The sequence below is a fragment of the Mobula hypostoma genome, chromosome 22 (genome assembly GCF_963921235.1).
Source record: "Mobula hypostoma chromosome 22, sMobHyp1.1, whole genome shotgun sequence".
Lineage (NCBI taxonomy): Eukaryota > Metazoa > Chordata > Chondrichthyes > Myliobatiformes > Myliobatidae > Mobula > Mobula hypostoma.
In genome coordinates, this window is record NC_086118.1 from 47971871 (window position 1) to 47998064 (window position 26194).

General features: G+C 44.6%; 1 protein-coding gene across 1 annotated transcript in view; it reads left to right on the forward strand.

Annotated features, from left to right (window-relative positions):
- The window catches only part of tha1 (threonine aldolase 1), a 113521-nt gene extending 89002 nt beyond the window's left edge, over positions 1–24519 (forward strand). Inside the window, exons 4-7 of the mRNA XM_063074565.1 lie at positions 10127–10312; positions 13878–14015; positions 15285–15477; positions 21749–24519. Of these exons, the coding sequence (XP_062930635.1) occupies positions 10127–10312; positions 13878–14015; positions 15285–15477; positions 21749–22041 (810 nt within the window). The 3' untranslated portion in view covers positions 22042–24519. The remainder of the gene's footprint in view (positions 1–10126; positions 10313–13877; positions 14016–15284; positions 15478–21748) is intronic.
- The last annotated feature ends 1675 nt before the right edge of the window (positions 24520–26194 follow it).

Sequence of the window (26194 nt, forward strand, 5' to 3'; positions counted from 1 at the left end):
ATACACTCGTTCTCTCTCTCACACACACACACTCTGTCTCTCATACACATACAGACACACTCACACACTCTGTCTCTCACACACACACACACACACACACACACACACTCTCTCTGTTTCTCACATACACACGCTCACGCTGTCCTACTTTTTGCAAATATTCCTGCCCACAGTTCAGCATTTTGAGGTCAAAAAATTTTGATTTGAATTTGCATTTATGCATCCTTAGAGCTAATATTCAGATTGAGCAATCACAATCAGTATCAACTTGAAAGTGAAGTGACTCTTCCTGTACACTTCTGCAGAGCCGCCCACGTTCTGGCCTCGTAGACTTGTCTGCCGTGACATCTCCGAATCGCAATTGTTTAATAACAGGATGATCTGCTGTGTCAAAGTCACCTTCTGATACAAGCTGACAGTGGGAGAGATTGTGCGGAAGGATTTTCGACACCTTGTTGGTGAAGCCCAGAGACTCTTTAATCACACAGTGTTGCCCCTCGCAATATGTGGTGGATCAGTACAAGACCCCGATCTCAACATGTAGAACTGACAACACAGTGTAGTTTCAGGGAGTGTTACACATTGTAGTAACAGGGAGTGTTACACATTGTAGTAACAGGGAGTGTTACAAAGTGTATCATCAGGGATTATTACTCAGTGTTTCATCATGGACTGTTACACATTGTATTATCAGGAATTATTACACAGCGTATTATTAGCTGTATTATCAGGAATTATTACACGGTATTATTGGGGATTATTACACAGTCATCAAGGATTGTTACACAGGGTATTATTGGGGATTATTACACAGTGTATCATCAGCAATTGCTCTTATTATGGTGTGTTACACAGTGTAATCCATCTCAGTGTTGAAGCCCCTACACCACTGGCCAGCCCATTATCCTAGTTACTCTCCTGATAATTTTGTCTACTTCTGTCAGTTCACCTACGCTCCAGGGGAAAAGCAAACCCAGCTTATCCAGTCTCTGCTTATAACTGAAATTTCTGTAAAAAGTGGTAGACACAGCCAAGTTCATCACAGGCAAAGTCCTCCCCATCACGGAGTGCTGCCACAAGAAAGCGGCATCCATTATCGAGGAACCCCACCATTCAGGCTACGCTCTCTTGTCACTGCTGCCATTAGGAAGGAGGTACAGGAGCCACACCACCATGTTGGGAAACAGTTATTCCCCTTCAACTGTCAGGCTCCTGAACCATCGTGGGTAACTTCATTCTCCTCAATGCTGAACAGACATTAGACTCATTTTCAAGGACTCTACAACTCACATTCTCGCTGCTAACTTTTTAAAAACTTTATTATTTGCACAATTTTCCAAATTAATTATTTGTCAGTCTTTGATAGTTATAGTTTTATATGAATTTTATAGTCTTCCTTTAATTTCCTGTAAATGCCCGCAAGGAAACGAATGTGAAATTATATGTTGAGATAAACATACTTTGCTAATGAATTTACTTTGAATGTTGAAATACTCTTAATCCAGACAAAATCCTGATGAATCTCCAGTGCAGTTACATCTTTCCTATAACCTAGAACTGCACACACACTCCAGATGTGGCCCAGCTAGTGTTTTGTGAAGTCTTCACCTGCTGTTATAATCTCTGCTGCAGCTGCTGATGGCTGCATCCCACTTGCCTCTGTGTTCCCCTATTTACCTGTCCACTCACTTTCACAATTCTTTGGCCTCCATCCCACTGTCCCTCAGTAATCGACACCCGCCGGAACCCTGCCATTTAATTTGACCTTTCAAATCGCTCCATTTTGCAGTGGTCAGGATTAGAGTCTGTCTGCCACTGTTCCACCCAGCTCTCCAGTAATCACCATCCATAAGACCATAAGACAAAGGAGCAGAAGTTGGCCATTCAGCCCATCGAGTCTGCTCTGCCATTTTATCATAAGCTGATCCATTCTCCCATTTAGTCCCACTCCCCCGCCTTCTCACCATAACCTTTGATGCCCTGGCTACTCAGATACCTATCAATCTCTGCCTTAAATACACCCAATGACTTGGCCTCCATTGCCGCCCGTGGCAACAAATTCCAGAGATTCACCACCCTCTGGCTAAAAAAATTTCTTCGCATCTCTGTTCTCAATGGGCACCCTTCAATCTTTAAGTCATGCCCTCTCATACTAGACTCCCCCATCATGGGAAACAACTTTGCCACATCCACTCTGTCCATGCCTTTTAACATTCGAAATGTTTCTATGAGGTCCCCCCTCATTCTGCTAAACTCCAACGAATACAGTCCAAGAGCGGACAAACATTCCTCATATGTTAACCCTTTCATTCCCGGAATCATTCTAGCGAATCCTCTCTGTACCCTCTCCAATGTCAGCACATCCTTTCTTAAATAAGGAGCCCAAAACTGCCCACAGTACTCCAAGTGAGGTCTCACCAGCGCCTTATAGAGCCTCAACATCACATCCCTGCTCCTATACTCTATTCCTCTAGAAATGAATGCCAACATTACATTCGCCTTCTTCACCACCGACTCAACCTGGAGGTTAACCTTAAGGGTATCCTGTATGAGGACTCCCAAGTCCGGTTGCATCTCAGAACTTTGAATTCTCTCCCCATTTAAATAATAGTCTGCCCGTTTATTTCTTCTGCCAAAGTGCATAACCATACACTTTCCAACATTGTATTTCATTTGCCATTTCTTTGCCCATTCTTCCAATCTATCCAAGTCTCTCTGCAGACTCTTTGTTTCCTCAGCACTACCGGCCCCTCCACTTATCTTTGTATCATCAGCAAACTTAGCCACAAAGCCATCTATTCCATAATCCAAATCGTTGATGTACAATGTAAAAAGAAGCGGCCCCAACACAGACCCCTGTGGAACACCACTGGTAACCGGCAGCCAGCCAGAATAGGATCCCTTTATTCCCACTTTCTGTTTCCTGCCAATCAGCCAATGCCCTATCCACGTATGTAACTTTCCCGTAATTCCATGAGCTCTTGTTAAGCAGCCTCATGTGTGGCACCTTGTCAAAAGCCTTCTGAAAATCCAAATATACAACATCTACTGCATCTCCCTTGTCTAGCCTACTGGTAATTTCCTCAAAAAATTGTAATAGATTTGTCAGGCAGGATTTTCCTGTAAGGAAACCATGCTGAGTTCTGCCTATCTTGTCATATGCCTCCAGGTACTCCGTAACCTCATCCTTGACAATGGACTCCAACAACTTCCCAACCACCGATTTCAAGCTTATAGGTCTATAATTTCCTTTTTGCTTCCTTGCCCCCTTCTTAAATAGCGGAGTGACGTTTGCAATCTTCCAGTCCTCCGGAACCATGCCAGAATCTATCGACTTTTGAAAGATCATTGCTAATGCCTCCGCAATCTCCACAGCTATTTCCTTCAGAACACAAGGGTGCATTCCATCTGGTCCGGGAGATTTATCTACCCTTAGACTATTCAGCTTCCTGAGTACTTTCTCTGTCGTAATTGTGACTGTGCACACTTCTCTTCCCTGCCACCCTTGAGTGTCCGGTATATTGCTGATGTCTTCCTCAGTGAGGACTGATGCAAAATACTCATTCAGTTCCTCCACCATCTCCTTATCTCCAATTACAATTTCTCCAGCATCATTTTCTATCGGTCCTATATCTAATCTCACCTGTCTTTTACTCTTTATATACTTGAAAAAGCTTTTAGTATCCTCTTTGATATTATTTGTTAGCTTCCTTTCATAGTTCATCTTTTCCCTCTTAATGACCTCCTTAGTTTCCTTTTGTAAGCATTTAAAAACTTCCCAATCCTCTGTCTTCCCACTAATTTTTGCTTCCTTGTATGCCCTCTCCTTTGCTTTAACTTTGGCTTTGACTTCTCTTGTCAGCCACGGTTGCATCCTTTTTCCATTCGAAGATTTCTTCTTTTTTGGAATATATCTGTCTTGCACCTTCCTCACTTCTCGCATAAACTCCAGCCACTGCTGCTCTGCCGTCCTTCCCGCTAGTGTCCCTTTCCAGTCAACTTTGGCCAGTTCCTCTCTCATGCCACTGTAATTTCCTTTACTCCACTGAAATACCGACACATCGGATTTCGGCTTCTCTTTTTCAAATTTCACAGTGAACTCAATCATGTTATGATCACTGCCTCCTAAGGGTTCCTTCACCTCAATCTCTCTAATCACCTCCAGTTCATTACACAATACCCAATCCAGTACAGCCAATGCCCTAGTGGGCTCAACAACAAGCTGTTCTGAAAAGCCATCTCGCAGACATTCTACAAATTCTCTCTCTTGAGATCCAGTGCCGACCTGATTTTCCCAATCCACTCGCATGTTAAAATCCCCCACAATTATCATAACACTGCCCTTCTGACAAGCCTTTTCTATTTCCTGTTGTAATTTGTAGTCCACATCACTGCAGCTGTTTGGAGGCCTGTATATAACTGCCATCAGGGTCCTTTTACCCCTGCAATTTCTTAGCTCAACCCATAAAGATTCTGCACCTTCCGATCCTATGTCACCTCTTTCTAATGATTTGATATCATTTCTTACCAATAAAGCCGGGCCTCCCCCTCTGCCTACCTGCCTATCCTTCCGATACACCGTGTATCCTTGGACGTTCAGCTCCCAGAGACATGCATCCTTTAGCCACGTCTCAGTGATGGCCACAATATCATACCTGCCAATCTGTAGCTGTACAACAAGATCATCCACCTTATTCCTTATGCTGCGTCGTGCAGCAGCCTATCGACATGCTGCAGCTTAGACTCCACCGGAGGACTCTGACCCCTTCAGGTCGCTTTTCTAAGAAAGGAAGGGCTAGCATTGGAGAGGTTCAGGTGAATTACCCTGGGGATGAAAGGGTTAATGTTTGAGGAACATTTGATGCCTCTGGCCCTGCATTCGCTGGCATTTAGGAGACTGAGAGGGGGATCTCACGGAAACCTACCGAATATCTAAAAAGCGTGGATTGGGACAGGTTGTTCTCTGGCATGGATGTGATCGGTAGGTGGGAAGCCTTCAAAGCAGAAATTGTGAGAGTGCAGAATTTGTATGTTCCTGTCAGGATTAAAGGCAAGGTGAATAGGAATAAGGAACCTTGGTTCTCAAGAGATATTGCAACTCTGATAAAGAAGAAGAGGGAGTTGTATGATGTGTATAGGAAGCAGGGAGTAAATAAGGTGCTTGAGGAGTATAAGAAGTGCAAGAAAATACTTAAGAAAGAAATCAGGAGGGCTAAAAGGAGACATGAGGTTGCCTTGGCAATCAAAGTTAAGGATAATCCAAAGAGCTTTTACAGGTATATTAAGAGCAAAAGGATTGTAAGGGATAAAATTGGTCCTCTTGAAGATCAGAGTGGTCGGCTATGTGCGGAACCAAAGGAAATGGGGGAGATCTTAAACAGGTTTTTTGCGTCTGTGTTTACTAAGGAAACTGGCATGAAGTCTATAGAATTAAGAGAAACAAGTAGTGAGATCATGTAAACTGTACAAATTGAAAAGGAGGAGGTCCTTGCTGTCTTGAGGAAAATTAAAGTGGATAAATCCCCGGGACCTGACAGGGTGTTCCCTCAGACCTTGAAGGAGACTAGTGTTGAAATTGCAGGGGCCCTGGCTGAAATATTTAAAATGTCATTGTCTACAGGTGAGGTGCCGGAGGATTGGAGAGTGGCTCAGGTTGTTCCGTTGTTTAAAAAAGGATTGAAAAGTAATCTGGGAAATTATAGGCCGGTGAGTTTAATGTTGGTAGTAGGTAAGTTATTGAAGGGAGTACTAAGAGACAGAATCTACAAGCATTTGGATAGACAGGGACTTATTAGGGAGAGTCAACATGGCTTTGTGCATGGTAGGTCATGTTTGACCAATCTATTGGAGTTTTTCGAGGAGATTACCAGGAAAGTGGATGAAGGGAAGGCAGTGGATATTGTCTACATGGACTTCAGTAAGGCCTTTGACAAGGTCCCGCATGGGAGGTTAGTTAGGAAAATTCAGTCGCTAGGTATACGTGGAGAGGTGGTAAATTGGATTAGACATTGGCTCGATGGAAGAAGCCAGAGACAGGTGGTAGAGAATTGCTTCTCTGAGTGGAGGCCTGTGACTAGTGGTGTGCCACAGGGATCAGTGCTGGGTCCATTGTTATTTGTCATCTATATCAATGATCTGGATGATAATGTGGTAAACTGGATCAGCAAGTTTGCTGATGATACAAAGATTGGAGGTGTAGTAGACAGTGAGGAAGGTTTTCAGAGCCTGCAGAGGGACTTGGACCAGCTGGAAAAATGGGCTGAAAAATGGCAGATGGAGTTTAATACTGACAAGTGTGAGGTATTGCACGTTGGAAGGACAAACCAACGTAGAACATACAGGGTTAATGGTAAGGCACTGAGGAGTGCAGTGGAACAGAGGGATCTGGGAATACAGATACAAAATTCCCTAAAAGTGGCGTCACAGGTAGATAGGGTTGTAAAGAGAGCTTTTGGTACATTGGCCTTTATTAATCAAAGTATTGAGTATAAGAGCTGGAATGTTATGATGAGGTTGTATAAGGCATTGGTGAGGCCGAATCTGGAGTATTGTGTTCAGTTTTGGTCACCAAATTACAGGAAGGATATAAATAAGGTTGAAAGAGTGCAGAGAAGGTTTACAAGGATGTTGCCGGGACTTGAGAAACTCAGTTACAGAGAAAGGTTGAATAGGTTGGGACTTTATTCCCTGGAGCGTAGAAGAATGAGGGGAGATTTGACAGAGGTATATAAAATTATGATGGGTATAGATAGAGTGAATGCAAGCAGGCTTTTTCCACTGAGGCAAGGGGAGAAAAAAACCAGAGGACATGGGTTTAGGGTGAGGGGGGAAAAGTTTAAAGGGAACATTGGGGGGGCTTCTTCACACAGAGAGTGGTGGGAGTATGGAATGAGCTGCCAGACGAGGTGGTAAATGCGGTGTCTTTTTTAACATTTAAGAATAAATTGGACAGATACATGGATGGGAGGTGTATGGAGGGATATGGTCCGTGTGCAGGTCAGTGGGACTAGGCAGAAAATGGTTCGGCACAGCCAAGAAGGGCCAAAAGGCCTGTTTTCTGTGCTGTAGTTTCTATGGTTTCTATATTGAAAGGCCTGGATAGAATGGGCTTGGAGAGGTTGTTTCCTACACTGGGAGATTCTAGGACTAGAGGGCACAGTCTCCAAATAGATAGATGTCCCCTTAGAGGAGAGGTGATGAGTAATTTCTTTAGCTGGTGGTGGATCTGTGCAATTCATTGCCACAGATGGCTGCAGAGATCAAGCCTCTGGGTATATTTAAATGTCCCTGACTGTCAAAAGTTACGGGAAGAAGGAAGGACAATGGGGTTGAGAGGGATACTAAATCAGCCATGATCAGATGCCAGAGTCGACTCGATGAGCCGAATGGCTTAATTCTGCTCCTTTGTCCATGGTCTTATGATAATCCTCCTTGTCATCTAGAGCACCACAAATGTTTCTATTATCTGCATTTTTGTGCCACCTTTTATAACCTCAGGGCTACTGCATGCCTATTGCAGACGGTTGATTTCATTCCTCATATTCTGTCTGGATAGCCTCCGACCTGATGACATGAACATCAATTTCTCCATCTTCCAATAATTTCTCCACACTCCCCCTCCTCTCTTTTTCCATATCCTGTTTTGGCTCTTCTCTTACCCCTTTTCTCCTCGTCCGTCCGTCACCTCCCTCTTTCCCATTTTCCCATGTTTCACTCTCCTCACCTATCAGATTCCTTCTTCTTCAGCCCTTTACCAATTCCACCTATCATATCCCAGCTTCTTGTTTCGCCCTCTCACCCACCTTCCCACTTACCTGGCCTCACTTGTAACACACAGAAGATGCTGGAGAAACTCAGCAAGTCAGACAGCATCGACAGTCAATGGAAGAGGAATCAGAATCTGGAGAGACGTTACTCTGGATTTCCAGCATCTGCAGAATCTCTTGTGTTCACTTATCACCTGCCAGCTTTTACTGCTTCCCCTCCCCCCTCCTCATTCTGGCTTCTTATCCCTTCTTTTCGAAGGGTCTCGGCCCAAAATGCTGAAGGTTTATTCCTCCCCAGAGATGCTGGCTGAGCCGCTGAGTTCCTCCAGCATTTTGAGTGTGTTGCTCTGAATTTTCAGCCTGTGCAGAATCTCTGTGTTTGTGGCTGATTGTGCAGTTGAACGAACTTTGCATCACAGAGCTCATGGCAGCCATTTTGGGCACAGCAAGCCCGGGTACAGTGATGGCTACATGACGCCCAGCAGAGCTGAGGGTGCAGGGATTCTGAAAGCTTCTCAGCTCCCTGGTCCAGCACCTTGTTGTGTATTTTCCTTTGAATGCTGCCTTCCTATTGCCCAAGATGCATACAGATGCATTACAGCTCAAAACAGGCCCTTCTGCCCATCTAGACTGTGCCAAGCTGCTGTCCGGCCTAGTCCCATCAGCCTGCTTCTGGACCATAGCCCTCTGTACCCTCCCATCTACTTATCCAAACTTTTCTTAAATGTTGAAATCGAATCTGAGTCCACCACTTCTGCTGGCAGCTCATTCCTCACTCTCACTACCCTCTCTTGAGTGAAGAAGTTCCCCTCATGTTCCCCTTAGAAGTTTCACTTTTTGCCCTTAACCTATGACCTTTAGTTCTAATCCCACCCAACCTCAGTGGAAAAGGTCTGCTTGTATTTACCCCATTTGTACCCCACTTAATTTTATATACCTCTGTCAAATCTCCTCTCAGTCTTCTACGCTTAAGGGAATAAAGTTCTAACCTACTTAACTGTTCCCTATAATTCAAATCCTCGAGCCCCAGCAACATTCTGGTAAATGAGCGAGGCCATTTAGCCTAGATCTGCCATTCTCCACATTACCACCCAAATGTGTGATGGTCTGATTTTATAGTACAAATTGTGCAATGACAAATGCCATGCTGAAACCCAAAATCCTGTGTGTATCCAGCGTTGTTCCTGGTAACCACGTGATAAAATATTGTTACACAATTCCATTTATCCAAACTATTGCATGTCATTACTTTTGACAAGAAAAGTAATTACATCAAATTAAAAGTTGCTACAGAGTCCTGATGTATTGTAGGTGAATTCCTGCCCCGTTGTTCCTGCAGCCAAACATTATTAATCCTGTGTGCTTGCTGCCCTCTGGTGCTGCTACATTACATTACAGTTCATCGCAGAATTGGAAGACTCCACGCAAAAGAATCTTTCAAAGTCAAAGAAGACGGGGAAAACGTGAAGATGCAAAGAAGTGGGAACCATCTTAGCTACATGAGAGAAGGTCCACTGCCCCTCTCCAAAAGTCAAATGGTGTATTCTATTGTGAATATTCTGCGGCTATATGAAAAGACATTGCCACACACTATTGTGGGCCGTTGTTTATGGAGTTACTATTATTCTCAAGTTTTCAAAGTCAAAGTCTGTTTAAAGTACACATATATCACCATATACTATCCCGAGATTCATTTTCTAGCTGGCATTTACAGGAAAGTAATGGAATTTATGAAAAATCTATACATAGGCAAAGGCTGACAAACATCCAATGTGCAAAAGAAGGCATTGTGTAAATAAAAATAAATAAATAAATAGCACTAGAGCATAAGTTACAGACTTCTTGAAATGAGGCTGTTCAGAGTTGCGGTGAGTGATGTTATCCACACTGGGTCAGGAGCCTGACAGTTGAAGGGTAATAACTATTCCTGACGTGGTGGTGTGGGACCTAAGGCTCCTGTACCTCCTGCTCAATGGCAGCAGTGAGAAGGGAGCATGGCCTGGATGGTGGGGATGCTTGATGATGGACTGCTCTTTGTAGATGTGCTCAATGGTGGGGAGAGCTTTGTCTGGGATGGACTGCTCTGTACCCACCACCTTCTGTAGACTTTTCTGTTCCTGGGCATTGGTGTTTCCATCCTTGTCCACAACACCACTGTTTGTTTCTTTCTTTTAACTTGCAGTGCCTCTTGCTTTCCCTCCGACAGCAGATCTTCGACACTTACAGAGTTGGAATCATGGATCAAAACACCACAGAGAGTCATTCACCGGCTGGCTGTGTGCTGGCTCTCTGCCACCGGTATCCAGGGTGGAAGCTTAATAACACATCAACACTGAACACAGTTGTGTCTTCCTTTTCAGATTGCGGGAATTTATTCACGTGTTATAAGGAATCTTCCGGATGGGACTTTCGATTTGAGTGAACTGGAATCAAACATTCGCCATGATTACCCTGACCTGCACGTAACCCGGACTAGCCTCATTTGCCTGGAGAACACCCAGAATATGAAAGGGGGGCGAGTCCTGCCACTTTCCTTTCTCCAACAGGTGAGACGACACCTGGTTAAAACTATCAGAATCAGAGTCACATCATTACAATGTGGAGCTGCATTCCTTTTTCCAAGTATGACAAAATCTATAAATAAAGCACATATATATAGAGTCATAGACAAGTACAGCACAGAAATAGGCCCTTCAGCCCATCTAGTCCATGCTGAAACCATTTAAATTGCCTACTCCCATCGACCCTCACTGGGACCATAGCCTTCCATACCCCTACCATCCATGTACCTATCCAAACTTCTCTTAAACGTTATAATCATGCTCACATGCAACACTTGTGTTGGCAGTTCATTCTACACTCTCACGCCCTTCTAACAAGAAGTTTCCCCTCGCGTTCCCCTTAAACTTCTCACCTTTCACCCTTAAACCATGACCTCTGTTTGTAGTCTCAACTTCAATGGAAAAAGCCTGCTTTCGTTTACCCTATCTATACCCCTCAAAATTTTGTATACCTGTCAAATCTCCTATCAATTTTCTACATTCTAAAGAATACAGTCCTAACCTGATTAATCTTTCCTTATAACTCGTCCTCTAGACTCAGCAACATCCTTGTAAATTTTCCCTGTACTCTTCCAACCTTGTTTACATCTTTCCTGTAGGTAAGTGACCAAAACTGCACACAATACTCCAAATTAGACTTCACCAGTGTCTTATACTTCAAAATAACAAGTCATCTCCTATACTCAGTACATTGATTTTTGAAAATCAATGTGCCAGAAGGTTTCTTTATGACCCTATCTACCTGTGGTACCACTTTCAATGAATTATGGACCTGGATTCCCAGATCCCTTTGTTCTACCACACTCTTCAGTGCCCTAACCTTCGCTGTGTAAGACCTATGCTGGTTGGTGTAAAACTTCGCTTTGTGTGCATTGAACTCCATCTGCCATTTTTCAGCCTATTTTTCCAGCTGATGCAAATCCGAGCCATGATAGCCTTCCTCACTGTCCACTACACCCCCCAATCTTGCTGTCATCCACAAATTTGTTGATCCAGTTGACCACATTATCATCCAGATCGTTGATATAGATGACAAACAACAATGGACCCAATACTGATCCCTGCGGCACTCTACCAGTCAGAGAGGCATTGTCTACTACCAATCTTTGGTTTCTCCCTCAAAGCCAATGTCTAATCCAATTTACTACCTCATCTTGAACGTCCAACAACTGAACCTTCTTAACCAACCTTCCATACAGGAACTTGTCAAATGCCTTACTAAAGTCCATATGGACAACATCCACTATCTTGCCTTCTTCCACTTTCCTGGTAACTTCCTTGAAAAACTCTATAAAATTGGTTAAACATGACCTACCACGCACAAAGCCATACTGTGGATTTATCCACCCTAATTTGCCTCAGGGTAGTAACACCTCCTCCTGTGTAATTGGTACAGCGTCCATGAAGTTGATGTCATCTTGCCTCACTTCTATTGACTCTGTGTCTGTCTCCTGAGTAAACACAGATGCAAAAAAAAATTATTTAATACCTCCCCCATCTGTTTTGGCTCCACACAGGGACTACCATTCTGGAATTCCAAAGGACTAATTTTGTCCCTTGCAATCCTTTTGCTCTTAACATATCTGTAGAATCGCTTAAGATTTTCCTTCATGTCGTCTGCTTTCCTTTCTGTTTCCCTAACTAACGAATTCCCTATCACCATAACGTGCCTCTTCTCCCCGCTTTCTTTCGCAGTCACAGAGGCAGACTCAGTGCCAGAGACCTGACGGCTGTGACTTTCCTCTGATAGGGCATACCCCCCCAAAAGTATCCAAAGTGATATACCTGTTGTTGAGGGGGATGGCCACAGGGGTACTCTGCACTGGCTCCTTAACACCTGTCCCTTTCCTGACTGTCACCTAGTTTTTTGTGTCCTGCACCTTGGGTGTAACTACCTCTCTGTATGTCCTATCTCTCACCCCTTCAGCCTCCCGAATGATCTGGCGTTCATCAGTTCCAGCTACAGCTCCGTAATGCAGATTGTTAGAAGCTGGAGCTGGATGCACTTCTCGCAGTTGTAGTCATCAGAGGTGACTACTGTAGGTCTCCCTGCCTTCCCACATCCCGCAAGAGGAGCATTCAGCTATCCTGCCTGGCATCTGTACTGTCCTAGTTGAGCAAATGTAAAGAAGGAAGAGGGAAAAATCACCTACAGCTTTTTTTTTTGCTTTTTCTGACTGAAGCTTCTTGCTGAAGCCTCGAAGAGTTAAAGCCTCAGAATCACCACTCTAACACTGCCCAATCCAACAGTGGCCGCTACACCTGCCCCTTTAACTTGTTCCTGCTAATCAATCCCAAACGCCGATTGGTCGCTGGTCTGAGCCCCAAAAAAAAATGCCGTGAGTTGCTGCCTTTTTCTACTCCACTGGTGAGCCTGAGTGAAATTCCCTTCTCTCAAACTTCTGATCTCCTGACCAGTCACTGGTCAAAGCTCCAAGGTCCTCAGGCAGTGGTGGACATTGCTTTCAAGGCAAAAACTTCAAAAACTCAGCAACCTCCTCACAACACTGATTTTATTTAGAGCATGCGCATATGTACCTGAGAAATGTTGGGTTCAGATGCTGCCATGACATGTTTTGAAATCAAAACAGATGAATATAGTTGTTTGAGGAATCATCCTGGAAAATGAACAGAAAACCACGACAGGGTCACTGAAAAACACAAAAGATTTTGCAGATGCTGGAAATCCAGAGTAATACCTCTCCTACCAGGGTCCTTATTCAGTTCTTTACCTTTTGCACCTATTACTTCCCAGCTTCTCATTTCATCCTCCCTTGCTGTCTCATCCACCTTCCTTCTCACCTGGTCTCACCTGTCACCTTCCAGCTTGTACTCCTTCCTGGCTTCTTCCCCCTTCCATTTCCAGTCCTCTTTATCCCAGAGCATAAATAACAAATATGAGGGGCCATAATTTTAAACTGATTGGAGGAAAGTATGTGGAGATGGATATTAGAGCTAGCTTTTCACAGAGGGTCGTTGGTGTGGGGAGTGCCATGCCAGGAGTGGTGGTAGAGGCAGATACATTAGGGACATTTAACAACCTCTTAGATAGGCACACGGATGGTAGAAAAATGGAGGGCTATATAGAAGGGAAGAGCTAGATTGATCTTAGGGTAGGTTATAAGGTTGGCACAACTTTGTCGGTGGAAGGACCTGTACTATGTTATTGCATACGTTCATCTGCAAACTGCCGATAACACCCATGCATCATCAATTTACAGGATACATCACTGAGGAACTTGGGCTATAGATATATTTTTGTGGGACTGTATGTTTACTTTCTATCTTATATGTGCCTTGTGCTGTGTATGACTGTTGGTACTGTGGTACCATAGCCCCAGTGTAATACTGTTTCATTTGGCTGTATTCATGGATATTCATATATGGTTGAAAATGAACTAAATGTCCACACCCAGAGCAGATCAGGACACCGGCAGTGTGTTAGAATATTGATGCTGTGACTTCTCATTCCTGACTGTTAGATGTCTGCAATCCCCGCCACCCCCTTGTTGCTCAGAGAACCACCCCCGCCTCTCTGCTTACATTCCAGGTACGAGACCTGGCTGACACCTATAATTTGCCAGTCCACATGGATGGAGCCCGTCTGATGAACGCAGCAGTGGCTCTAGGTGTCGATGTCTCTGAAATCCTGCAGTACTGTGACTCCGTGTGTGTGTGCCTGTCCAAGGTAGGATTCTGTCGGCTGGGGGAGGGAGGGAGGCGGGGCAGTGGAAGCACAGTCTGAGAGTGTGAATGAGTCAGTGGGCTCCCTGAGTGGTACAGATAATTCTTTAAAGATTTTAACACCCTTGAATCCTGCAGGGTTCCAGTTTACGGACCCAAAGATATTATAGATCATGGAAGCAGGCCCTTTTGGCCCTGTTGAGTACCTTTTCACTCCGTCTTATAACAAACAACAATCAACTCAGAGTGGATCAATCATAAGTGTGTTTATTTTACTTGCTGCAAGGGAAGACTAGCACTGCACAAGAGCCGGTGTTAGCTTCAAACAAACAAACGGCATAGTCACTCTTTTATGCACAAGTGCTATCTACCCATGCCAGTTCAAGGACAGAGTGCATTCTGTTAGCCTGCTTGATCAGTGTATTTGGCATTCTTGCAGTAACCGAATCCACTTGTCTTTCTGCAGTTTGTCATATACTCAGGGTTCATCGACATAATGTTACCTGAATACTATTAGAAAAGCACTCTGGTACAATACAGGTTCCATTTTGTTACAGACAAAAATGCCATTTTTGTGACTACAGGCAAAGTACTTTTCCACAGGCCCAACTCATCCATACTGAACAAAGTGCTTTCCTGAGCTTGTCCCATTTGCCTGCATTTGACGCATATCCCTCTAAATCTTTCTTATCAATTGAACCTGTGCAAATGACTTTTAAATGTTATAATTGTACCTGCCTCCAGCACCTCATCTGGCAGCTCGTTCCATGTGCCCACCACCCTCTATGTAAAAATCTTGTCACTCAGGTCCTCTTTAAATCTTTTCCCGCTCGCCTTAGATCTATTTCCTCTGGCTTTAGCCTTCCGTCTGCTGGGAAAAAGACTGGCCACCCTCCTTATCTATGCTCCCATTTGATTTTATAAACCTCGATGAAGTAACCCCTCAGCCTCCTTCGCTGCAGGGAAATCCATCCCAGCCTGTCCAGTCTCTCCTCATAACTCAAACCCTCCAGTCCAGGCAATATCCTTGTAAAATCTTTTCTGCACCTTCTCTAGCTTAATCACATCCTTCATATGGTATGGTGACGAGAACTACACACAGTATTTCGGGTTTGATAATGAGTTATTTTCCTAATACTGAACGGTGTGATTGTCTGAGTGGCAATGTCCAGATCTGATGGCAGTGTGGATGGAGATGCAAAGTCGGGTCAGATATCTTCTGGAGCTCCCTGTGACTCGCTCTGACTGGGTCCTGTTCTCTTGGATTGTCCAGAGTCTAGGAGCTCCGGTTGGCTCCGTCATTGCCGGACGCAAGGACTTCATCAAGCAAGCCCTGCGGCTGCGCAAGGTGCTGGGAGGAGGCATGAGGCAGGCGGGGGTGCTGGCCGCGGCTGGGATCATCGCGCTTTCGGACATGGCGGGGAGGCTGGAGGAAGACCACAGGAACACCAGGAGGTTTGCTGAAGGTACACAGCCTTCGTAGACACAGGCGGCGGACAGTGGAATCAGGAGCAACACACAGTGTGCAGGAGGAACACCAGCGGGCCGAGCAGCACCTGTGGGAGGAAAGGAACTGTCGACACTTCAGATCAAAGCCCTGCATCAGGACAGAGAGGGGCGAGGGGCGAAGACCAGAATAAAGAGAAGAAGTGATGAGACAGGAGTCTGAGGTGATAGTTTGACTGAGGAAGGAATATGAGATCTGTCATCTTACACCCCTCCTCAGCCCACCAATCAGCTCCACCTCCTTTCTCCCCTTGTCCCTCCTCCTCTTTATACTGGCCATCTCACCACTCTGCTCTCAGTTCCGACACATCGCCAGTTCCCTTCCCCTCACAGGTTCTGTTTGCCCAGCTGACTTGCTCCAGCAGGTAGTTTGCTGCCCAACGTTTGTAACTGTATTCCTTCTTAAAATGTGTCGCAGTAAGTAACCTACGGACCTGGTGTTTAAACCTGCACTATGCTCCATGGTTGGATTTGAATAACTATTGTGAAGATGTGAGGTATCACCCAGGTGGTTGAAGGTGATCACAGGGTTTGGAAGATATATGGGTCGGTAGTGTTGATCACAGCAAGACAGAGCTCCAAGCAGTTTGCCAGAGACCATAAGACGTAGGAGCAAAATCAGACCATTTGGTCCATCGAGCGCACTGTCATTCCAGCATGGCTGATTTATTATCCCTCTCAAACTCCTTCTCCTGTCTTCTCCCCATAAGCTTTGATGCCTTTACTAACCAAGAATGAGTAGGATGCCGTTACAGTGAGTCTTTCCTTCTCCTTCCTTGCTAATCATCCCTGGCCAGAGGGTTTTGTCCCGTCCGCTCTAACCTTGAAGCCATCCATGAGGTTCAGCCTGGCTCACTCGAGGATGAAAACCAGGTGTGATACAAAGCCCTTGTTGGCCACATGCAATGGTTCCTGCAGTGAGACATAGACACTGATGACCACAGTGTGTTAGTTAGTGGATACCTCATTCTAGGAATGATGTGGAAGCTTTGGAAAGGGTGTAGAAGAGATTTACCACGACGCTTCCTACATTGAAGAGTGTCTTATGAGAATAGATTGAGCGACTGTTGGCTTTTCTCTTTTAAGCGAAGGAGGGTGAAAGGTGACTTGATAGGTGTGGAGGAATAGATGAAGTGGTCAGCCAGAGCTTTTTCCCAGGGCAGAAGTGGCTAATATGAGGGATACGAGTTTAAGGTGATTAGAGGTAAGTGTAGGAGGGGTATCAGAGGCAGGTTTTTTTTACAGAGAGTGGTAGGTGCATGGAATGCGCTGTTAAGGGTGGAGGTAAGGGTAGGTACATTCATTCATTCATAATGTGCCATGTCGTACGTACGATGTGGGCGATCATCGTCTTGACCATGATTGTTCTTGGCAAATTTTTCTGCAGAGGTAGTTTGCCATTGCCTTATTCTGGGCAGTGTCTTTACAAGATGGATGACCCCAGCCATTATCAATACTCCTTCGAGATTGTCTGCCTGGCGTCAGTGGTCGTATAACTAGGGCTTGTGACGTGCACCAGTTGCTCATACGACCATCCACCAGCTCCCATGGCTTCACATGACCGTCTTCGGGTGCTACACCTTGTCCAAGGGTGAGCTGCAGGCTTGCCGAGAGAAGCCTTTGGTAGAGACCTATCACCTCCTTTGGTAGAGACATGTCTCCACCCCACCCCACCCAGAAGATACATTAGGGATATTTAAGAGATTCTTAGACAGGTACATTGATGAAACAAAAATGGACGACTATGTGGGATGGAAGGTAGATTAATCTTAGAGTCGGTTAAAAGGTTGGTACACCATTATGTCCGAAGGACCTGTGAAGTAATGTTCGTTGTTCTATGTCTTAGTGGGAGACCAGAGGGTCATAAGGCATTCACTAATATTAGATCACATTGTGAAATGGAAGTTACCTCTATAGTTTCTTGTAATTGGAGGGTGACTGCCTGGCAGCTACCATACTAATGACAGAGGAAGGTCTTACTCCATTGATAAGGGAAGCCAAGTCGAATGGAGAGTAGTCTCTGTTACATGAATATTAAAGTCCATGGTTAGGTGGGCACACCTATAGCAGTGCACACTCACTCTCTCACACGCACATAGGTTCAGGCAGAGCTGTCCTTAACGACTACCTCCTTCTGCATTTCAAAGTAGAAGTAAATTTATCATCAAAGTACGTATGTCATCATATTAACTCAAAAAAATGGTGGAGTGACTCAATATGTCAGGCAGTATCTATGGAGAGGAATAAACTGTTCTAGTTGTTGGTCAAGACCCTTTGTCAGAACCTGCAGAATCTCTTGTGTATCTAATATACCACCATATCCTATCTTGAGATTCATATTCTTGCAGTTAGTACCTCAGCCACCCCCCCACACACATGTCTGCTGTGTTTTGTTATCCAGCTCCCGAGCCTGACCCCCAGCACCCTGCTTCAGCCACACGTCTTTCCACATTATCAGCCACCCCCACCAGACCTAACCCAATGGCCAGTTCTAATTGAAAGCGTCTGAACTGAGGCGTCGATCTGAGGAGGAACTGAGCTGTTTCTCAACCAATAATGGTGGAACTAAACCGAGCGTGTGAAGAATTTCCCATAAGTCCAGTTATGAAGAAAGCACATCAGCGACTCTACTTCCTGTAGAGTCTGCGGAGATTAGACATGACATCTAACACTTCAACAAACTTCTATATATGCGTGGTGGAAAGTGTATTGACTGGCTGCATCACAGCCTGATAAGGAAACACCAATGCCTTTGAATAGAAAATCCTATGAAAAGAAGTGGACCAGTACATCATGGGTGAAGCCTTTCCAACCACTAAGCACATCAGAAATGCTGTCGTAGGAAAGCAGCATCCATCATCAGAGATCCCACCACCCAAGCCATGCCCTTTTCTCGCTGCTGCCATCAGGTAGAAGGTAGAAGAGTCTCAGGAATTGCACCATCTCGTTCAAAAACAGCTACTACCCCACAACCATCAGGCTCTTGAACAAAGGGGATAACTGCACTCACTTGCCCATCCGTAGAGATGTTCCCACAGCCAATGATCTCGCTTTAAGGACTCATTGTCTTGTAATCTCATGTTCTTATTATTTAATACTATTTATTTATATCTGCATTTGCAGAGTTTGGTGTCTTCAACGCTCTGGTTGACCTTTCATTGAACCTGTTATAGTTACTATTCTATAGACTTGCTGAGTATGCCCACAGGAAAATGAATCTCAGGGTTGTATATGGTGACATATATGTACTTTGATAATAAAATTTACTTTGAACTTTGAGAAATGGGAAAAGTCAACTCTCACAGGGAGAAGATGCAAGTGACCCCACAATGTGATGCGTGACCTCTGCAAGCTTGGTATCAAGTGTCATGTGACAGGGAGCCCTCAGATTATCATTCAACACTGGAATACTCAAAGAGGAATTTAAATACAGAGGCATGCCTTCCACCCTGGCCAGGAGTCTTTGGAATCTTCTCTGGTGACTGAAGGCTTGTCTCTCGTGCTCTGGAATTTGACACAGAACCTTGCAGTCACAGAGTGGTTACAGAGCAGCAGGTCATTTTGACCACTTGTCCATACTGTCTAGCTCCAGTGGAGTGCTCCATTTGAATCCTCCAATACTGCCCCTGACGATCCATTCCATATCCAAATCTGGGTGAAATAAATATACTTACTGTCATTTTTCAGTTGCAGTCATGGAGTTGCACAGAATGGGAATGGGCCCTTTGCTCAACTGGTCTCCATACCAACCAAGCTAGTCTCATTTGCCCACGTTTGGCCTCTAAATCTCTCATTCTGCTGTGCTCCGGTGTAAAAATTTCCAACCTACTCAACCCCTCTTTTAAGCTCAGTCCCTCAATTCCCAGCACCATCCTCATACTCCTCTTCTACCATCATTCTGTATTCCCTAGTTCTTGATCCCTCGTCCAATGTGAGCAGTTTCTATCTATGCTTCTTCCAGCTTTCACGATTTAAAGTATCTCTGCCAGATCTCCTTGCAACCTCAGCTTATCTGGTTCATCAGCATTACTGCAGTCTCTCACCCTGACCTGCTGAGTTCCTCCAGCATTTTGTTAAAGCTGCATCTTCAAGATTTGCAAATAGTGCCTTATACGCAAACCCAAATCTTTGATGAACACTAAGAAAACGTGGGACCAACACCCGATGAAACTTGAAGCCATGCTGCTCTGGACAGATTTAAAGAACAGAGTGGTCCCTTTTCTTTTGTCAAGTCCTGAAATCTTTCCTGCACCCTTTTCAACTCCTTACACATTTCCCAAAGTGTGGCACCCAGAATTGGACATGGTACTCCACTTGAGACCACACCAGTGTTTTATAGAGGGTCATTGTGACTTCAGTCTATTGAACAGGACTCTGTTAAAGGCAAAAAGTGAAAATTTTAAAGGCAACGTGAGGGAAAACTTATTCACTCAGAGGGTTGTGAGGGTGTGGAACAAGCTGCCAGCACAATTGGTGCATGCGAGCTCGATTTCAACATTTAAGAGAAGTTTGGACAGGTATGTGTTTGGTAGGGGTATGGACGGCTATGGTCCAGGTGCTGGTCAATGGGAAGAAGCAATTAAATGGTTTCGCATGACCAGATGGGCCGTAGGGACTGCTTCTGAACTGTTCTTTTTTCTATGAACTCTATTTAAATCCCAGGATTCCATGTGCTTTGTTTAACACCCCCTCCCTCCCCGCCAATTAAAACAATCTATTCACATATATCCCAGATTTCCCTCTTGTCCCCTTCCAAAGTGTCCCCTCTGGCTTACTTTGTCTCTGCTCATTCCTCCTATCAAATTGGAAATATGTTATGTTTCTCAGTGTTAAATTTCATCCGCCACCTATCCACCAACTGCTCATAGTCTATTACTGACCTTCTCATAGCACCCTACCCCTCCCAAGATGATAAATACAAGAGATTTTCCAGATGCTGGAAATCCAGAGAAACATGCACAAAATGCTAGAGGCAGCAGCTAAGGAGAGGAATTTGCGGTCGAGATGTTTTGGGCTGAGACCCTTCATCTGGACTGGAAAGGAAGGGGAAGAAAAAAATGTTGGAAACTACCACTTGTTCTCCTTATCTGCTCGTCACCTCTCTTTGGTGCCATCTTCCTTCGCTTTCTTCCATAGACTACTATGCTCTCCTATCAGATTCCTTCCTTAGCCTTTTACCTTTTCCACCTATCACTTCCCAATTTCTTACTCCATCCCACCTACCCAGCTTCCCCCTCACCTACTCTCACCTGCCAGCTTGTACTCCTCCCCTTTCTTATTCTGGTTTCTTTCCCCTACCTTTCCCTTCCGTATGAAGGGGTCTCGGCCCGAAATATCGACTGTTCATTCCTCTCTTTAATGCTGTCTGACCTGCTGAGTTCCACCAGCGTTTTGTGAGAACTACACTTTCAAGGTTTGGAACTAGTGCCTTACATACCAAAATCCAAGTCTTTAATGGACATTGTGAAAACTGGGACCAATTCCTGATGAAACCTGAAGCCATGCTGCTCAGGACAGATTTAAAGGGCAGAATGGTCTCTCTTTTCTTTTGTTAAGTCCTTGCTGCATCACACTACTTACACCATTAGACAATAAGACATGGGAGCAGAATTACGCCCTTTAGCCCATCGAGTCTGCTCCACCATTCCATCATGACTGATTTATTATCCCTCTCAACCTCATTCTCCTGCCTTCACCTCCATAACCTTTGACACCCTGACTAACCAAGAACCTATCAACCTCCACTATAAATATACCCAATGACTTCACCTCCACAGTCATCTGTGGCAATGAATTCCACAGATTCGCCACCCTCTGGCTAAAGAATTTCTTCCACATCTCCGTTCCAAAAGAATGTCCTTCTATTCTGACGCTGTGCCCTCTGGTCTTGGCCTCCCCCACTGAAGGAAAACTTCTCCACATCCACTCTGCCTAGGCCTTTTACTATTTGAAACGTTTCAATGAGATTTCCCCCCCCCCCCAATTCTTCTATACTCCAGTTAGTACAGGCCCAGGATTATCAAACGCTTCTCATCTGCTAACCTTTCATATCCAGGGTAATTCTCGTGAACCTCTTCTGGACTCTCTCTGATGCCAGTACATCCTTTCTTATATAAGGGGCTCACAGTAATCCAAATGTAACCTAACCAATGCCTTATAAAACCTCAGTATTACAAGCATTCTTTCTTTGCTTTTATATTCCAGTATTTAATTGGCCTATTTTGATTTCAGGTATTAAGATGTACGCTACACCCTTCTGTGAGGTTGATGTCAATACTGTGGAGACAAACATCCTAATGTTTACCATCAACCACCCCAGGATCTCCCCGGAGGAATTCTGCAACAAGATGGAGCAGGTGTCCGAGGAGGAAGAGGTTGTGACGGGGCATGGCATGCGGGTGCTAATGCTCCCAGTATATGGACGCACACTGCGTGCTGTGTGGCACCTGGATGTATCCGAGGAGGACACCAGCCTGGCCCTGGGGAAGCTGCGTTTTGTGGTCAAGAAACTAGAAGAACAATAAGCCAAAGGCACCACACTTTACGCGCTCCATCATGGGAACAAGTACAGTAACTTTGTTCTAGTTATCAAGTCTAGCACTCTGTGTATGATGGCAATTGTTGTCGAGGATCACATTGCAATGTGAACAAGCAACAGCTGGGTCATGTGATAATGTGAACGTACGTGAAGTAATCACTGACATTTTTCAAACTGAGCTCTGTGAACTTTTAAAGTTCAAAGTAAACTTATTATGAATTAGTAAGGTACACTGTGAGATTAATTTTCTTCGTCATTCACAGTAATACAACAGAATCAATGAAAAACTGCACACAAAGACTTTCAAGAAACCAATGTTGAAAAAGAAGACAAACTGCAAATACAAAAATAAATAAGTAAATAGTAAATAAACAATACTGAGAATGAGAGGTGTGAAGTCCTTGAAAATGAGTCCATAGGTTGTGGAACCCGTTCGGTGATGAGGTGAGTGAAGTCATCCGCGCTGGTCCAGGAGCCTGATGGTTGAAGGGTAATCACTGTTAGTGAACCTGGTGGTGTGGGACCTAATGCTCCTGTACCTCCTTCCTGATGACAGCAGAGAGCATGGCCTGGATGGTGGGGGTCCTTGATGATGGACGCTGCTTTGTTATCCAGCCTTACCGTGTAGATGTGCTCAGTGGTGGGCAGGGCTTTTCCTCTGATGGACTGGGCTGTATCTAGCACTTGTATGCTTTGACAAGAATGTCTGTACTGTAGCTGCGTCAGATAGTTCCAAATCTACAGGGGTCTCACTCCAAGACGCATGAGGTCTGACTAATGAATCTGAAATACACTTATTTCAGTTTATCTGAAATAAACTGATTTTATAGACTCGCTTCGTACTTTAGCAAAGCCCACAGGCTGGAGATCACTGCCATATGAGGATCACTGTGTCCAAATCAATACAGTGTTCTGTGCCCTTGTGATGAGTCATCATACCTCAGGGTGTAGTCATGCAAAATGAAGAGTCCTTATCTCTCTACTGTGCCTCTGGTACTGTGTTTTAAAGTTAAATCATTTATCTCCCCACTTTGCAAGATGAGAAATTGAAAGGAGTCAATATATTACTGACAAAAGTACATAAAATATCTAAAAGTCTGGTTTAAATACTGTTTAAAAAAATCAATTGGAAGCCTTCTTTAAAACACTCGAACAGTGGAAGCAGAATCATATGCCTCAAAGAGAAGAGATTCTGCAGATGCTGGAAATCCGGAATAACACACACAAAATGCTGGAGGAACTCAGCAGGTCAGGCAGCATCTGCGAAGAGGAATGAAGAGCCGATGTTTCGGGCCGAGACCCTTCATCAGGACTGGGAAGGAAAGGGGGGGAAAAGGCAGAATAAGAAAATGGGGGATTATGGTGTGAACCTTCAAGTTAATGTGTCTAGTGGTGCTCAGGTATCTTCTCATCCCGTCTGTTTTTATTTCAGCTCTGTGAGCTTCTTGCTGTCCCGACACTTTTCAGTTCCTCTATTAAAATGTTTATTTATCTACACTTTGGAAATGAGATGAATTAGTTAGATGGTGTGGAATGTACTGACAATCTGGAGCAGTTGCACCAAGCTCTGCCTCTATGTGAGCACCACACATTATCATTTGATCAGCTCCTTACACGGTTATGTTACTGCCTGTGCTCGGTATGGCCAGTGAACTGTCTGACTAATCTGCTTCATTATATCAGTGTACACACTTTGGCCAATTTATTAGCTACACCTGCTTGTTAATGCAATTATGTAATCTGCCAATCCTGTGGCAGCAACTCGGTGCATAAAAGCATGCAGACATGGTCGAGAGGTTCAATTGTTGTTCAGACTAAACACCAGAATGGGGAAGAAATGTAATTTAAGTGACTTTGGCCATGGAATGATTGTTGGTGCCAGATGGAGTGGTTTGAGTATTTCAGAAACTGCTAAACTTCTGGAAATTTAACGCACAACCGTCTCTTTTCTTTTAGTTAGTAGGGTTTTTTTTCTCTTAGTTAGTAGGGTTCTTTTTTTTTCTTTTTTCTTTCAAAAAATATTCTTAACACTTTATTTTTTTCTTATTATTGATATATTGCTTAACTTTGTTAATCAGTTAGTTGCTAATTTAATTCTTCATTGTACATATTGACTTGATTACCTTAATGTATTTTTTGTTGATCTTTAATAATAATTAATAAAAAACGATTTTAAAAATGAACAGTGTGAAAAGCAAAAAAACAACAAAGAGTAAGTGACAGTTCTGGGGAGATACGACCTTGTTAATGAGAGAGGTCAGGGGAGAATGGTCAGACTGGTTCAAGCTGACAGGAAGGCGACAGTAACTCAAATAACCAGGTGTTGCAACAGTGTTGTGCAGAAGAGCATCTCCGAATGTACACACGTCAAACCTTGAAGTGGATGGGCTACAGCAGCAGAAAACCAAAAACATACGCTCAGTGGCCAATTCGTTAGATATAGGAGTACCTAATAAAGTAGCCACTGAGTGTATAGGTACTGATAACCTGGAGTAGTTGTAGACTCTGCCTCTATGCGGGCACCACACATCATTATTTTGATCAGCCCCTTATACGGTTACTGTTAATGCCACTGCTCGGTATGATAGGCGAACCATTTGACTGATCTGTTTCATTATATCAGTATCGAGGCTGTTGCAGGGAAACCAAGCAATTCCCAAAGCTGAGAAAGAAAATTCAGACCAAGAGAGGGGTCGCTGGAACCATCTCACACTCCTTTTGATATTTTAATATCAGGCAACATTTACAGAACCCTGGGATTCGCGGTCATGGCTGCCTCTCTCTCTCACTTCCTGGAATCCAAACACTGGGGTCATTTTACTGGATTGGTGAACTGAACTAATGAGAAGAAAAATTATAATCAAGCCACATCATGCCGGTCAATTTCAATAAAATAAATAAATACAAATAAAACTAACCTAATATTGGAAGGACACACACCAACTGTTGGGAGAACTCTGCAAGTCAGGCAATATCTATGCAGAGGAACAAAAACGTCGATGTTTCAGGCTGAAACTGTTCCTCAGGAAACATTATCGGCAGTGTTTGCCATAAATCTGCGAACCTCTGCAAGTCCTCTGGAGTAGTCAAAGGCCCAAATGTCTGCTGTCCGATTCCGCACTTGAGTGCGGGATGCTGATGAAGATCGTCTGTCTTGGGGTTAGAGAATTGTGTATGTGTGAGGGTGGAAGGGAGGAACAGACCTTGTTTTTTGCTCTACACGAGGAATTCTGCAGATGCTGGAAATTCAAGCAACACACGTGTGTTGCTTGTTTTTTGCTCTTGTTGTTTTGTTGCTTGCGTTCTGTGTTCTGCCAAAATTTGTGAGCATACCTTGTTGGTGCTGTAGTGTTTGGTAACACTTGCAGGCAGCCTCCAGTTGTGTTGGTTGTTAACGCACGGACAGAGCGTAGGTGTTCAGTGAAACGGTCTCCCAGCCTGCGTCGGGTCTCACCAATACATAGAAGGCCACACGGGGAGCACCGGATGCAGTATATCACCCCAGCCAACTCACAGGTGAAGTGTCACCTCACCTGGAAGGACTGTCTGGGGCCCTGAATGGTGGTGAGGGAGGAAGTGTAAGGGCATGTGTAGCACTTGTTCCGCTTGCAAGCCCCATCCTCCCGCCACCCCACTAGGAATAGGGTTCCCCTTGTCCTACCCTACCACCCCAACAGCCTCTGGGTCCAACATATAATTCTCCATAACTTCTGCCACCTCCAACGGGATCCCACCACCAAGCACATCTTTCCCTCCCTCCCCCTTTCTGCTTTCCGCAGGGATTGCTCCCTACGTGACTCCCTTGTCCATTTGTACCCCCCCCATCCCTTCCCACCGATCTCCCTCCCGGTACTTATCCTTGTAAGCGGAACAAGTGCTACACATGCCCTTACACTTCCTCCCTCACCACCATTCAGGGCCCCAGACAAGTCCTTCCAGGTGAGGTGACACTTCACCTGTGAGTCCGCTGGGGTGATATACTGCGTCCGGTGCTCCCGATGTGGCCTCCTGTATATTGGCGAGACCCGACATAGGCTGGGAGACCGTTTCACTGAACTCCTATGCTCTGTCCGCCAGAGAAAGCAGGATCTCCCAGTGGCCACACATTTTAATTCCACGTCCCATTCCCATTCTGATAT